Here is a 13,105-nt window from a genome sequence, read left to right on the forward strand (position 1 = left end):
CAGGTAAGTTACGCCCATGCCATACCAGTAGTTAAATATTGTGACTATTACCCCTTCTCTAGAGGGGTTGGTGAGGAATTCCCAGGCAGAAATAGGGGATTGGGCTATCCAGGAAAAGTGGAGAGCTGTATAAAAGTAATCAGAGAAGGGAGAGATGAGAATACAAAGGGAGGATGAGCAGGGTGTTGGAGAGCCCAGACAGTGAAAGGCCTTCTGTGGCAGACACAGAGGTTTCCCCTCCATCCTGGAGGCCTTGGGAAAACAGGGTGGACCGAACCTGCCAATCCAAGGATCCACCTGCAAAATTAAACGTGAGTCAGCCCTAGGACCTGGGACTTTGTCACCTCTTAGGCGGCAGGGCATTTGAGAATGTAGAGGGCTGATGGTGAGATCAGAGACTTGGCAGAAATAATTGTGTCATGTTTTATTTCTTTAAAGAGAGAGAGAGAAGAAAAGGAGGGAGGGAAATAAGGAGGGAGGAATGGAAAAAGGAAGGGAGGAAGGAAGAAAGGATGGAGAGGGAGGGAGAAAGAAAGGGAGGGAGGGAGAAAAGAAGGAAGGAAAAATAGAAAGGAAAAGGAAATGGACAAGAGAAAAGGAAAAGTAGAAACCAATATGGCAAAACTGACCAGATTTGGGAGGGTTGAACAGTGGAAACAGATGATTTATCATAGTTATTGATTTGCTATATGCTTCCTCACTTCACTTGAAATACTACATTTTAAAATAATGAATACGTCAGGTGTAAATTTATATATATTTTACATATATATAATATATATATAATCTCTCTGCAAAGCTTTTTGACATATCAAAAGGCCTAAAAATGCTTGCTTTGATCCAATAATTTGATGGCATAACATGCAAAGATGTATGTGCAAGAAATCCATTTTCTAGTGTTTCAAATATACAATTCATTTAGTTGTGCTAAGTTAATTTCCCAAATAAACAACATGAGCTATTTTAATGGACTCTTCCCCAAATACACTGTTCCTGTCCTGGTACAAGGAGCAATCTGGACACAACTAACCTTTTCTTGATGATTTTTGATTGATTAACAAAGTACATGTTAATAGATTCATTGATCTGTTGCACTTGGAGAGGCTTTTTGCTCCTACACACTACTTTCTCCTAGACAGCTTGTATCTCTCTCTTGGTTTATTCTTTTTCCTTTGTGGTTGGCTGTTATTTCTTGCCCCTCTCACCTGAACTCTCACTAGAAATCTTGCCTTCTCCCACCTAATCAGAATTTAAAAACATAAATACAAAAAACTCAGGTAACCAAGTCTGTACACATTGCATCTAAGTTAAATTCATGCCCGAAGAAAGGCCTAGAGGTATGTCTCCCATCATCTGAGGAGCTTGTTAAAAATGCTTTTTCCCAGGTCTCATTCAACACACAACTCTCTGGACCACACAAGCACTTAAGGTAATCTGTATGAATGTTAGAATTGAAGAACCTCTGGCTTATCGATCCTCCCGTGAAAAAATATCCCCTGAATTCAAGGCTATGTAGGGCCAACAGGTCATCTCTGTTGCAGCCAAGCTGCTGCTTGAGGCTGGAGTGGCTCAGGAGTTGGCCACGATGGGCTGGGTTCCTGTGCCATGCCAGGTGTGAAATATTCTGAATAGCACACAGACCTGCTGACCTCTATTTTTGAACTTGGATTCCTTGGAGGGTTAAACGAGGAGAAATTTACTTCCTGGGCCTCTGTGTCTTCGGGTTGGCTAAGGTTTCTGATGAGTAGCCAGTAGAATATTGAGGTCTACTCGGACTTATGACATGGGAAGAAATGGAGTTATTGTTATTCATTCTTTCCAAACATGAGACTGACTTCACAGACTTTCATAAACAAAATAAAATAATGCTTCCCACTTACCAGAGATAAATTGGCCACACCCTCTTATTATTACTTATCCTTTTGGACTGAACATTTAATAGTTTATATTATACTTAACTAAAATAAATTCAGTATAGCTACTGCACCCATTTTTCACTTATTTTTATCAAAATGGTTACTTTGCTTATACTCATGTTTTATGTTTTAAAAAGTTTTTATGTCATTTAATATATAGTAACTAAAATTCTATTATACAAATAAAAAACAATTTTAAAGTGGTATATATGTCTACTGCTTCCCTTTAAAGAGAAGATTTGAAGATTTTTGTCTTGCATTTTAAGCTATAAAAAAAAAAAAAAACAACTTCCAAATGTCTTGGGTATACTGATGGTCAAACTATGAAACCTGAAACTAAATAACATCCACTAAAAGGTGAAAAGAACATGAGTAGCGTCCTCAGACATACATTAGTATTAGTCACAGCCTCAAACAACAACAGCATACCCGCTCCAGAATGAAAATACTGGTATATTTGTATAATGCAAAGAGAAATACAGATATAAATCCTCAAAACGGAAGGTACATTAATAAAAATGTAGCATTATAAGCAAAAAATATTATATAGTACTTGCAGAATTTAGTCTTTCAGTTGAAGATTACAATGTCTAACAAAGAAATATTATTTAAATTATAGTTCTCATAATGAATTTAAAACAACCATCAGTAGAACAGCACAGCTTATCCTAGCAAACATTTTAAGGAAATGCTTTGTCTCCTAGAAATAAGGTATTATTATATTCCATTCATTTATACCATGAACAACAGAACAATTTTCAAAGTGGAAATTAGTTTCATAAGACAGAATAAAACTGGGCTTCTCAAAGCACAAGCCGTTTCCATAAAATTATTTTAATTTTTTTAATTGGCAAAAAATACCTAAACAATTTTGACTTAGTACTCTGCTTCTCAGAGCCCTCCCAATCCTCAAACCACAATCAGTACATACAAACACATGCAATACTGTATTTTTCTCCACACCATTACTAACCAAAACACTTTTTTAAAAGTTACAACTTTACAGAAATGTTTCCATTCAAGACTGGTATAATACAGAGAGCAGGACGTCACTGTGTATTTTTTTAGTACTATAAACCAGGAACCAAATCTCACTTGCTCCTGCTTAAAAAATGACTGCCTTGCTACTGATTTCCATTTCTGCTCCTTAAGTTCAATATCAATACCGCACAAAGTTCTCAACACTTCCAAAGAACCAGCGCTGCACAGCTGACCTTGCAGCTGGCAATTCAGAGGGAATTTAAGACAACTCCCACCTCCAACCCCCTTTCTCCTGCTTCCAACAGAAGATCCTCAAGAAATCTAACTTGTGAGGTCCCCCTAGGTTCCTCTACTTCACTGCAAAATGTAATGCCACTTGAGGTTGTCAAAAATAGCTTCTGTAGAAAACTGGCCATGGTCTTTAGGAAACGCTGCATGAAGAAAATTAGTTTAACCTTTATAGAAAAAGAACAAAGTAATCACACATGGAATAAAAGACGTCAGTACCAGTACAAAAAGACTGCAGGGCTTATCGTCAGGAAGAAGAAAGTATATTTAGGAGGACGAACGTGCGGAGCAGGAGTGGGCTGCACCGTCCTGCTCCTCCCCACCCCTACCCACAAAGGAGTCTGTACAATCCCCGTGTTTGGCCACGTTGAGAGTCATTTTGAAGGCAGCTTAGAAAACTAAAAAGGGGACAGAAGGGAAAGAAACGACGTCACTGTCCAAGCCAAAGGGAAAGGCTGGGTGGCTGGGGGGGCGGCGTGAGGCGGGGGACTCCCTCATAAACCGATGCCTTTCAGGTCGCAGGGATGGGTCGCCTGGGTGGTCCGAGGGCTCTGGCAGCAGGGGAACTGGGCCCTGAAGCAGTCCCTCAGCTCCCTGTTGAAGAGGAAGCACACGACGGGGTTGATGCCGGCCTGCGCAAAGGTCAGCCACACCGAGGCCGTCAGGTAGGCCTGGGGGACGGCGCCGGGCCGCACCAAGACCCGCAGGTAACTGGCCACGACGTAGGGCCCCCAGAGGAGCAGGAAGAGCAGCGTGACGGCGTAGAACATCTTGCACAGCCTCTTCTCCGTCTTGAATTCTTCCAGCACGAGGAGGCGGCGCGCCCCGCGGCCCGGCCCTGCGGGCCGGATGCCCACGAGCGCCGGCGGCGTGGGCCCGCGGCCGAAGCCCGCGGTCCAGTTGGCGGCCGCCTGGCCGGTGGCGCCGGGGCCGTGGAAGGTCCAGTCGTGGCTGACGGCGGGCACGAGGCGCGCGGGCCGCATCTTGCGGCGGTCGTGGATGAAGAAGAGCAGGCGGAGGTAGACAAGGTGCGTGGTGCCCACCACCACGGCCAGCAGCAGCAGGAAGCCGAGCGCTCCCGGGGCGCCGTCGGGCCGCTGCTCCAGGGCACACGGGGCGTCCTCGTCGTCGCCGCCGCCGCCGCCGTCCAGCACGGGCGGGAAGGCCGCGGCCAGCGCCAGCGCCCAGGCGGCGCACACCAGCATGGCGGCGCACGGCCAGCCGGCCAGGCGCTCGGCGTAGAAGCGGTGGTGCGCGATGGCCAGGTAGCGGGTGACGCCCACGCCGAGCAGCAGGAAGGCGGCGTGGAAGCAGAAGAGCGCGGCCAGGAAGGCGAGCAGCTTGCAGCCCAGGGCGCCCGGCGGCGCCCCCGCGGCAGCCGCGGCTCGGCGCGCGGCCAGCATGACGGCCGGCAGGCAGGCGAGCGCGCGCAGCCCGTCGGCCAGGCACAGGTCGAGCAGCAGGTAGTACGGGGCGCGGTGCAGGCTGCGCTCCCGCACGATGAGCAGCGCGAACAGCACGTTGCCCGCCAGGCTCACGCACAGCAGCAGGCTGAGCGTGGCGAGCTTGAGGCCCAGGGCGGCAGCCTCGCCGCCGCCGCCGCCGCCGCCCGGCTCGCTCGCGTTCGCCATCGCGGCCTCCCCGGGCCGTGCGCTCCGCCCCGGGGCCGCCCCCGGCCTCGCCGCTCCCGCAGGCCGCCGGCCCGCGCTCCGCCGCCGCGCGGGCCCCGGGCGGGTTTCGGGCTGGCGGGGCTCAGCCCGCGCCCAGCCGGCCCCTTCTCGGCTCCCCGAGCCGCCGCCGCGCCACCGCCGCCGCCATCTCAGGAATGGTGCGCGCAGGAGGCGACGGCCACTCCCTGCGCCCTGGGCGCCGCGGGCTTCACTGCGGACAGGGCCGCGCCGCCGCCCGCAGCCCCCCACATCCTCCTCCTTCTCCTCCTCCTCCTCCGCTGCCGCCGCCGCGCCTCCTGGCTCTGCCCCCCGCCGGGCCCGTCGCCGCCGCCGCCGCTGCCGCCGCCGCCGCCGCCGCGCCCCCTCCCCTCCGCCGGAGCGCGCAGCGCGGCCGCCGCCGCCGCCAGCCCCGCCGAGGCATCCCGCGCCGCCCGGGCCGGCTGGGCTGGGGGCGCCGCCGCGCCAGCTGCGGGGTCGGGAGGCGGCCGGGAGGGAGGCTGGGCCCAGGACGCAAGGTGGCGACAAGTCGCGTTTGGCCCCAGGTAACGGGGGTCCGGCGGCGGCGCCCGCGCTGGGGTCACGGTGGCTGTGCGCGGGGGTGGTTGCCTGGGATGGCAGGGTCGGGAGGCCTCAGGGGGGCAGGAATATCAGGGATGAGCCTTCTGCCCGAAAGCCAATAATAATTAACGGGAGTAATCATCATCATCGTAACCATAAAACCGCTAATACTCAGGTGAGCACTGATGTGTTGGCGGTGTGCTGGGGAGCTTTACAAGCATCATCTCCCTCAACAATAAGGTCAAAGTTGATGCTATTCCTAACCCTACCTTATACCCGAGGAAGCACAGGCTTGGAGATCAAGGGAGTTGAGAGCCGGGAAGTGGCGGAGCTGGGTTCGAATTTTGCTTGGTCTGATTTCCAGGGCTGGACTTACAGCGGCTCTGTGGCACACCCTGCTCTCTAACTCAACAGTGATCCCAGGGAAGACATATATCAGGGAAAGAAATTCAGCATTTCCTCTTAAGTGACTTGGAAGGTGTACTTGGAAGGTGCCACCTTCCTCCCAGGATATTTATTTTCTGGGCGAGCCTGAAAAAGCAGCTCCTGTTCTGATTCTCGAACACACCGGAGGGCTTTCCTTGCACGTGCTCTTCCCTCTGCCTGGACCAACTCCACAGCAGTTTCCCTATGCTTAGAGCATCCTTCCAGAGTAAGACCTGTCTTACCCTGTATCCCTGGCCTGTGTTCATTTCCTTCTTAGCACTTATACTTTGTCATTGTATATTTTTATTTCTTTTAAAATCCTGTTCTAACTAGTTTCTAAGATCTTTGAAGGCAAGGAACTATGCCTGTTTTTTGGTATCAGTGTATTCCCAATGCCTACTGTGATAAAGCCAGAATGGAGGAATGTATTGTTTTTCAGGTAAACTCATTTTTGTGTGTGTGTGCAGAAAGTTATTTATTGCCTACCTGTTACTTGCAAGGCTGACACCTTGATGGGCATATCCAGGACAACACAAGATCATACAAGGCCTTGATTGTCAGCCGAAGGAGTCTAAACTTTAGTCTGCAGGCAGTCAGGAGCCCTTGAATTTTTGAGAAGGAGAGTGATATGATTAGCTGTGCTTCAGTAAGATTATTCTGACAGCAGTGTTTAAGAGGGATGACAGAGCAGATCCTGGAATTCTGGTCCAGAACCTCAAACTTTAATATGTACAGAAAGCACTGGGAATCCTGGTAAAACATGGATTCTGATTCAGTAGGTCTGGAATGGGGCTGGAGATTCTGCATTTCTAACAAGCTCCTAGGTGATATTAATGCCTACCTGTGGTCCACTGACCACACTTTGAGTAGCAAGGCCCTTGAGGCAAAAAAAAAATCTAAGTGACTGCTAATAAGCACCTAACTTAGGACCCCTAAGTGGCCAGGGGCAAGTGGCTGACCAAGAAGATCCACAAATGTATGTTGATAGAAAAGTGCAATTGATTTTGAAGGGTGTATGGGTTAGGAACTGCATTTTAAAAATAATGTGCATGAGTTTATTTTCCTTATGAAACAAGAAGTCTGGAGGCCATTGATATAGTGGCTGAAGGATGAGTCTCTGAAAGTCTTTTACCCCTTCCCTCGTGATCACAGTAAGTTGCTGACACCCCAACCATTGCTTCTGCATTCCAGGCAGAAAGAAGGAAAAGAGGGAAACAGCAAAAATATTCTTGCCATCCCATCTAGGTAGGCCCCTCCTTGAAGAGCTTTCTAGAAGCCCTATATTATGACAAACACTTCAACATGTCATTGGCTGTCACTGTCAGCAAGGGTGGGTAGGAAATGGTTTCTTTATTTCTTTGTTTAAAGTCAGACCCATAGCCATAGAGAATTTAATCCTGTCTTGATGTGGGCCTTAGCATTTGGGCTGCATCTGCCCAGAGGGGGGAATGCCTTCTTATAACCTACTTGAAGACTCCAACTCTGGTTGCTTTATGGCAAGACCGATGGCAGCCTTCATTAACTGAGCACTTGCTATGTGCCAAGCACTGTGCTAAACACTCAGTGTATGTTATTTAATGTAATCATTGTAATGGCCACAAGTAGTATGTACTGTTATAATCCCCACCTTGCAGATGTGACACAGAGTGGTTAATTTGTTCAGACTTTCACCACAAGTGACTCTAAGAGATGGAAGTCTGACTTTAGAGCCCATACTCGTAACTACCGCAAACACTGCCTCTTCATCATAACTGCAAAGAAAGCATTGAGTTTGTAAAAACAACAAGCTGACAAACCGCTGATGCTCACATACACAGAATTGTATCCCCTTCAGAGAGGGAAGGATTTTTAAAAACAATCCAACCACAAGCAGAAGGGCTCATATATGGGTAAGTAGGAGGTAGAATCCAGGTTCTCCCACCCCTAGGTCAGTACCTTCCCACTTAATGGAAATCTTAATATTATTTGTCCTAATGAGCACATGACATTCATCAAATCACTTTAACCTCTTGGAATCTCAAATGTTCCCATTTACAAAATGGGACATTGGGCCAAATGATTTCTGAGAGTCCTGGGCCCTGAAATTAAGTTTGTATATGAGAAAATGGATGTTAAATGGTTATATACCCCAAATGGGGAGAGATTTATTCTTCAGAAAAGGACAAGAAATAAGAGATGTCATCTCTTATAATTTAAATATCTATGTGTTTTCTATTTCTATCTATGCTTCAATATGTTTCTCTTTGGGACTTGAAATTTGGTTAAGTCATTTGCTCAGGCTCAAATATCAGAAGCAGCAGTAGAAAATATATAAATCTTGGCTCTTTCACAGCATTTATATGCATACTTCTTTCATTCTCAACATTTGTTCAGTAGATTAATACTTAAGGAAAAACCATTAACATTTCATCGGCCAGAATCAACTTATTTTCCTTTTACTCTTTCTAAGAAGCTTCGGGCAAGAATTTTAAATACTTTTTAGGTACCAAATTGCATGACTGCATCTCAGAGTAAAACAGCTCTATGAGATTTTTCCCTATAAAAATTTTTCCATTTTACTTATAACCAAATTCTTTCTTTTGCATATAGATAGAAGAGTTGGCATTTCCTGCCTGCTCCCACCCCCACCCCCCATCAGTTATGTCATGGATTTGATGCACAGAGAGACAGTGTGAATGGTACTGGAAGTTCTGACTATTTAGAGGAACTGGTTGGCACACCTTGACAGATACAGACAAGGCCATAGGTCCCAAAATCATGGAAACCAGTTTGGCCAATGTCTCCTGTTCATCATCAGGCTTCTGGCAAGTTGTCTACCAATAGGTACATTAAACACCAAATTAGAGAAGGTTGGTTTCATTTAACTCCATCCCTGCTCTTGGAAAGAATGAGCCAAAGTCTAAGCCCAGTGGATATTGTATTATCAAAGGACAACACTCACATTGATCACTCCATGTGTGGGAGTCATAACTTTGACAATGAAAATGTGCTTTGGAGCTAGGTATACTCTGGTTCATATCTAAATCCCAACAGTTTCTGGCTATGCGTCCTTGGGGAAGTCTCTTCCCTACTCTGAACCTCTGAATGTCAAAAGCCCATTGTAAAAAAGAGGGTACTGAGAAGGGGAGGGGATGTCTCGATTAAATGAGAGCCATTTACAAAGAATGTAGCACGAGGTATGCACACAGGTGGCATGTAACAAATGGTAACTACAATTATCCATATTTGCTCTTACCAGACTATAAATGCCTGGGCTAACCATGGTTTGATTGACTTTTCTCTTTTCCCCCACCCCCAGCTTAGCCTAGCAGGATGCCTAGTAGGTTCTCAGTATTTGTGTGGCAGGTATGAATGTCAGTCCATAAAATCAAGGGTGCAAGAAATACAATTGTTTTCTAGAAACCTGCTGGTGGTAAGAAAATGTAACCTTAGTGCTGCTTGGGTTTTCTCATGGCTCCTTGCTTCTTCAGGATGTACTGTAATGCCAGGCAAGTGCCCAGCCTGCACAGTGCATGGTCATTGAGGATAGGGCCTGCATGGGGTAGGCGCAGAAATCCCATTGGATGTTTGCTCAGTTGTTGCCATATTGTTCCTGTTATAAGCCATTGTGGTTTGGTGACTCTTTACTGCCTCATGCCAGACTTGGTGTGTGAGAATCTGGGCTGGGGACGAATGTGATACTAGATGCATCCACAGCCGTTCCTCTCAGCAGTATGTCTGGGAAACCGTGTGCCGGTCCTCTCTCTGTCAATACCTTCTTCTCCCCTTCTCCTTCTCCTTTCATCTGCTAGGGCTCCTGATCTAGTCTGGAAGAGAGTGAAAACCCAGTTTTTCCTTGTTCTTCAGGACCATATAACTAGTCAGTTGCCCTGACAGTCTATGGTCCCAGAATTTGGGTTTTTGGGAAAACGAAAGCCAGGAAGCCACTTGGCTATAAACCTCTCCTAGGCAAGGAAGCCCAGAATCTGCTACCTGTTTGAATGTTGGGAAGGAAAGGGAAAAATAGAGGAAGAAAAATCATCACTTCATGTCTCAAAACATTATTCTTGCTGCCAATATTTGTTGAATGAATGACTGAAAACTTTATGTGAGTATGCATTAGTCGTCACACTCCATTTAAGCAAAATATGGTTTAGTGAAAGCTCTTTAACATATCTTTACCATGTGGTTTTCTCCACATGCAAGAGAATAAAGTTGGACCCCTTCCTCACACCATATATATATAAAAAAAAATTCAAAATGGACCATAGACCTAAAAGTAAGGGCTAAAACTTTAACAACTCTTAGAAGAAAACATAAGAGTAAATCTTCATGACTTTAGATTAGGCAATGGTTTCTTAGATATGATGCCAAAAGCACAGGTGACAAAACAAAAAATACATAAATTAGATTTCATTAAAATTTTAAAAGTTTGTGCTTTAAGGAACACCATCAAGAAAATGAATAGACCCCCTACAGAATGGGAGGAAATGTTAGAACTCTTACAAACCAATATTAAAAAGACAACCTAAATTTTTAGATGGGCAAAGGGTTTAAATAGGCATTCTCCAAAAAGATATGCAAATGGCAAATAAGCACATGGAAAGGTGCTTTACATCATTAGTCAGTAGGACAATGCAAATCAAACCCTTCTGAGATAGCGTTTCACAACTACTAGGGTGGTTATTATCAAAAAGATAGACAATAACAAGTGTTGGTGATAATATGGAGGAATTAGAACCCTCATAGGATGTTGATGAGAATGTAAAATGACACAGCTGCTTTGGAAAATAGTTTGGAAGCTCCTCAAAAAGTTAAGCATAGAGTTTACCCTATGACACAAAAGTTCCACTCCTAGATGTATACCCAAGAGAAACGAGAACATGTCCACACCAAAGCCTGTATATAAATGTTCATAGCAGCTTTATTCATAATAACCAAAAGGAGAGAACAACAAAAAGGTTCATTAATGAATCAATGGATAAATAAAATGTCATATCCATACAATGGAATATTATTCAGTCTGATAAATGAGCACTGATATGTGTTGCTTCAACCTGGATGAACCTTGAAAACACTATCCTAAATCAAAGAAGCCAAACACAAAATACCACATATTATACAAATACATTTTGTATGAAATGCCCAGAGTAGGCAAATCTATAATGACAGTAAGTATACACAGTAGTTGCAGGGGGCTGGGAGAGGGATTAGAGAGTGACTGCTGATGGGTATGGTTTTGGGGCAGGTGGGGTGATTAAAATGTTCTAAAATTAGGTAGTGCACAACTCTGTAGATGTCCTAGGAAATTCAGAATTGTTAAAAAAAAAATTCATATTAAAGTGAGGTCACCTCTGTGGCCTTATTAAAAGGTGGCTAGGGGCCTAGAAGGTGACCTGGACTCATGGTTCTCGCTTTCGGAGTGAATGTAGATCCTCAAGGTGTGGCTGCTTGCGCCCTGCCCTGGCGCTGGCCACAAAAGTAAGTCACGCCTTGCCATAGGGCCATGCGCACGAGGGTTGCACCTGTGGTGGGCTTCAGCATTTGCATTCTTTAGGGCTTTGATGCTGAGGTGAACTTGGGAAGAGGGATTAAGAAATTCTTATGCAGTCAGTAGTTACCATATTTTATATTCAGAAATGCACTGCGATGTTTTTGAATTTTAATTTTTTATTTTTTATAGTCAATAGTTTTATATTTCAGTGATTCCCCTAGAAGCTATCATATATTTAGATCTAGCAGTACACTGAAGTATTGTTCGACTTTAATTAATTAATTACATATGAGGTCTCACCCAGGCTGGAGTGCAGTGATGTGATCATAGCTCACTGCAGCTCCAAACTCCTGACCTCAAGCAATCCTCCCGCCTCAGCTTCCCAAAGTGCCGGGATTAGAGGCGTGAGCCATCGTAACTGGCTTCACTGAAGTGTTTTGCATGCATTATCTAATTTACTCCTACAAAACCCTGTACCTCCATTATACAGATGAGGAGCCTCGAGTCTTAAAGCAGTTAATTATGTAGTCTACCGTTACACAGCACAAAGTGGCAGTGCTAGGTAAAATCCAGTCTGTCTGAATTGAAAACCTGAATTCTTGATAAATACATACAGAAGACTGTGTCAACTAATACATAATTGAGGTGAAAGCTAATTAGTATGATATAAATATTAAATTTGGGTTGGATCTGCTAGTACACCATTGTGCCATAGGCAGTATTTTAATCACCCTAAAATGAACACTTCCAGTATTAAAAAGAAACAAACAGAGAATCTACACTAACATGTTATCACCATTTAAAATGCCATTGTTAGGCCGGGCGCAGTGGCTCATGCCTGTAATCCTAGCACTCTGGGAGGCCGAGGCAGGCGAATTGTTTGAGCTCAGGAGTTCAAGACCAGCCTGAGCAAGAGCAAGACCCCGTTTCTACTAAAAAAAAAAAATAGAAAGAAATTAGCTGAACAACTAAAAATGTATAGAAAAAATTAGCCAGGCATGGTGGCGCGTGCCTGTAGTCCCAGCCACTTGAGAGGCTGAGGCAGGAGGATCACTTAAGCCCAGGAGTTTGAGGTTGCTGTGAGCTAGGCTGACACCACGGCACTCTAGCCAGGGCAACAGAGTGAGAATCTGTCTCAAAAATAAAATAAAATAAAATGCCATTGTTGATGTTTCTATGATAATTTTGTTAAGTTATAGCCATGGCTCCAAGTGAGAAAAAAGCCCTCTTTTATGTGCCCCCTTTCTTTTCTGTTATATTCAATAGCTGTTGAGAACCTAAATTTTACCTTTCCAAGATTCAATGGGGCCACCAGGACAAGTGTGCTACCATTGAGTGCAGAAGATTACAGGGTCAAACCTGGTCCTTAACCATTCTCTTCTTGTGTATGGAATAATGGTATGAATATTGTATATCAAAGCTGCTACTGCCATAATCCTCCCCTTTATCTCCTTTCTTTCTTATTTGATCAAAAACCAAATAATTGACTACTGTTACTTTCTATTCTAGAGAATTACAGAGAATATACTTTCTAGGGTAGAGATTTGGGGGATACATCCTTATAAGATATTCTAAGCTATGGAATGGAGACATGTCTTTAAGGATGTATTTACTATTTCTTGATTTTCTAGGTTACCTATTATGCAATGACTTTCTTGTAATAAAAAATGAAAGTTTAGCTCTTTTAAATACTCAAGTCTTATACATATACCTTCCCTACACATGTAAATTCTTCCTATTCCCCTACCACCAAGATTTGCATTGGGTTTTGATTTAGGTAAGGTAGAGACTCT

At 45.1% G+C, this 13,105-nt stretch overlaps 1 protein-coding gene across 1 annotated transcript; it reads right to left on the reverse strand.

Annotated features, from left to right (window-relative positions):
- Positions 1 to 2,349: 2,349 nt before the first annotated feature.
- On the reverse strand, positions 2,350 to 5,137 carry GPR27 (G protein-coupled receptor 27). The gene has a single exon (XM_045529896.1). It carries the CDS (start codon positions 4,814 to 4,816, stop codon positions 3,680 to 3,682), a length of 1,137 nt encoding a protein of 378 aa, XP_045385852.1. The 5' UTR covers positions 4,817 to 5,137; the 3' UTR covers positions 2,350 to 3,679.
- Positions 5,138 to 13,105: the final 7,968 nt, after the last annotated feature.

This window comes from Lemur catta, chromosome 18, assembly GCF_020740605.2.
Source record: "Lemur catta isolate mLemCat1 chromosome 18, mLemCat1.pri, whole genome shotgun sequence".
Taxonomy (NCBI): Eukaryota; Metazoa; Chordata; class Mammalia; order Primates; family Lemuridae; genus Lemur; species Lemur catta.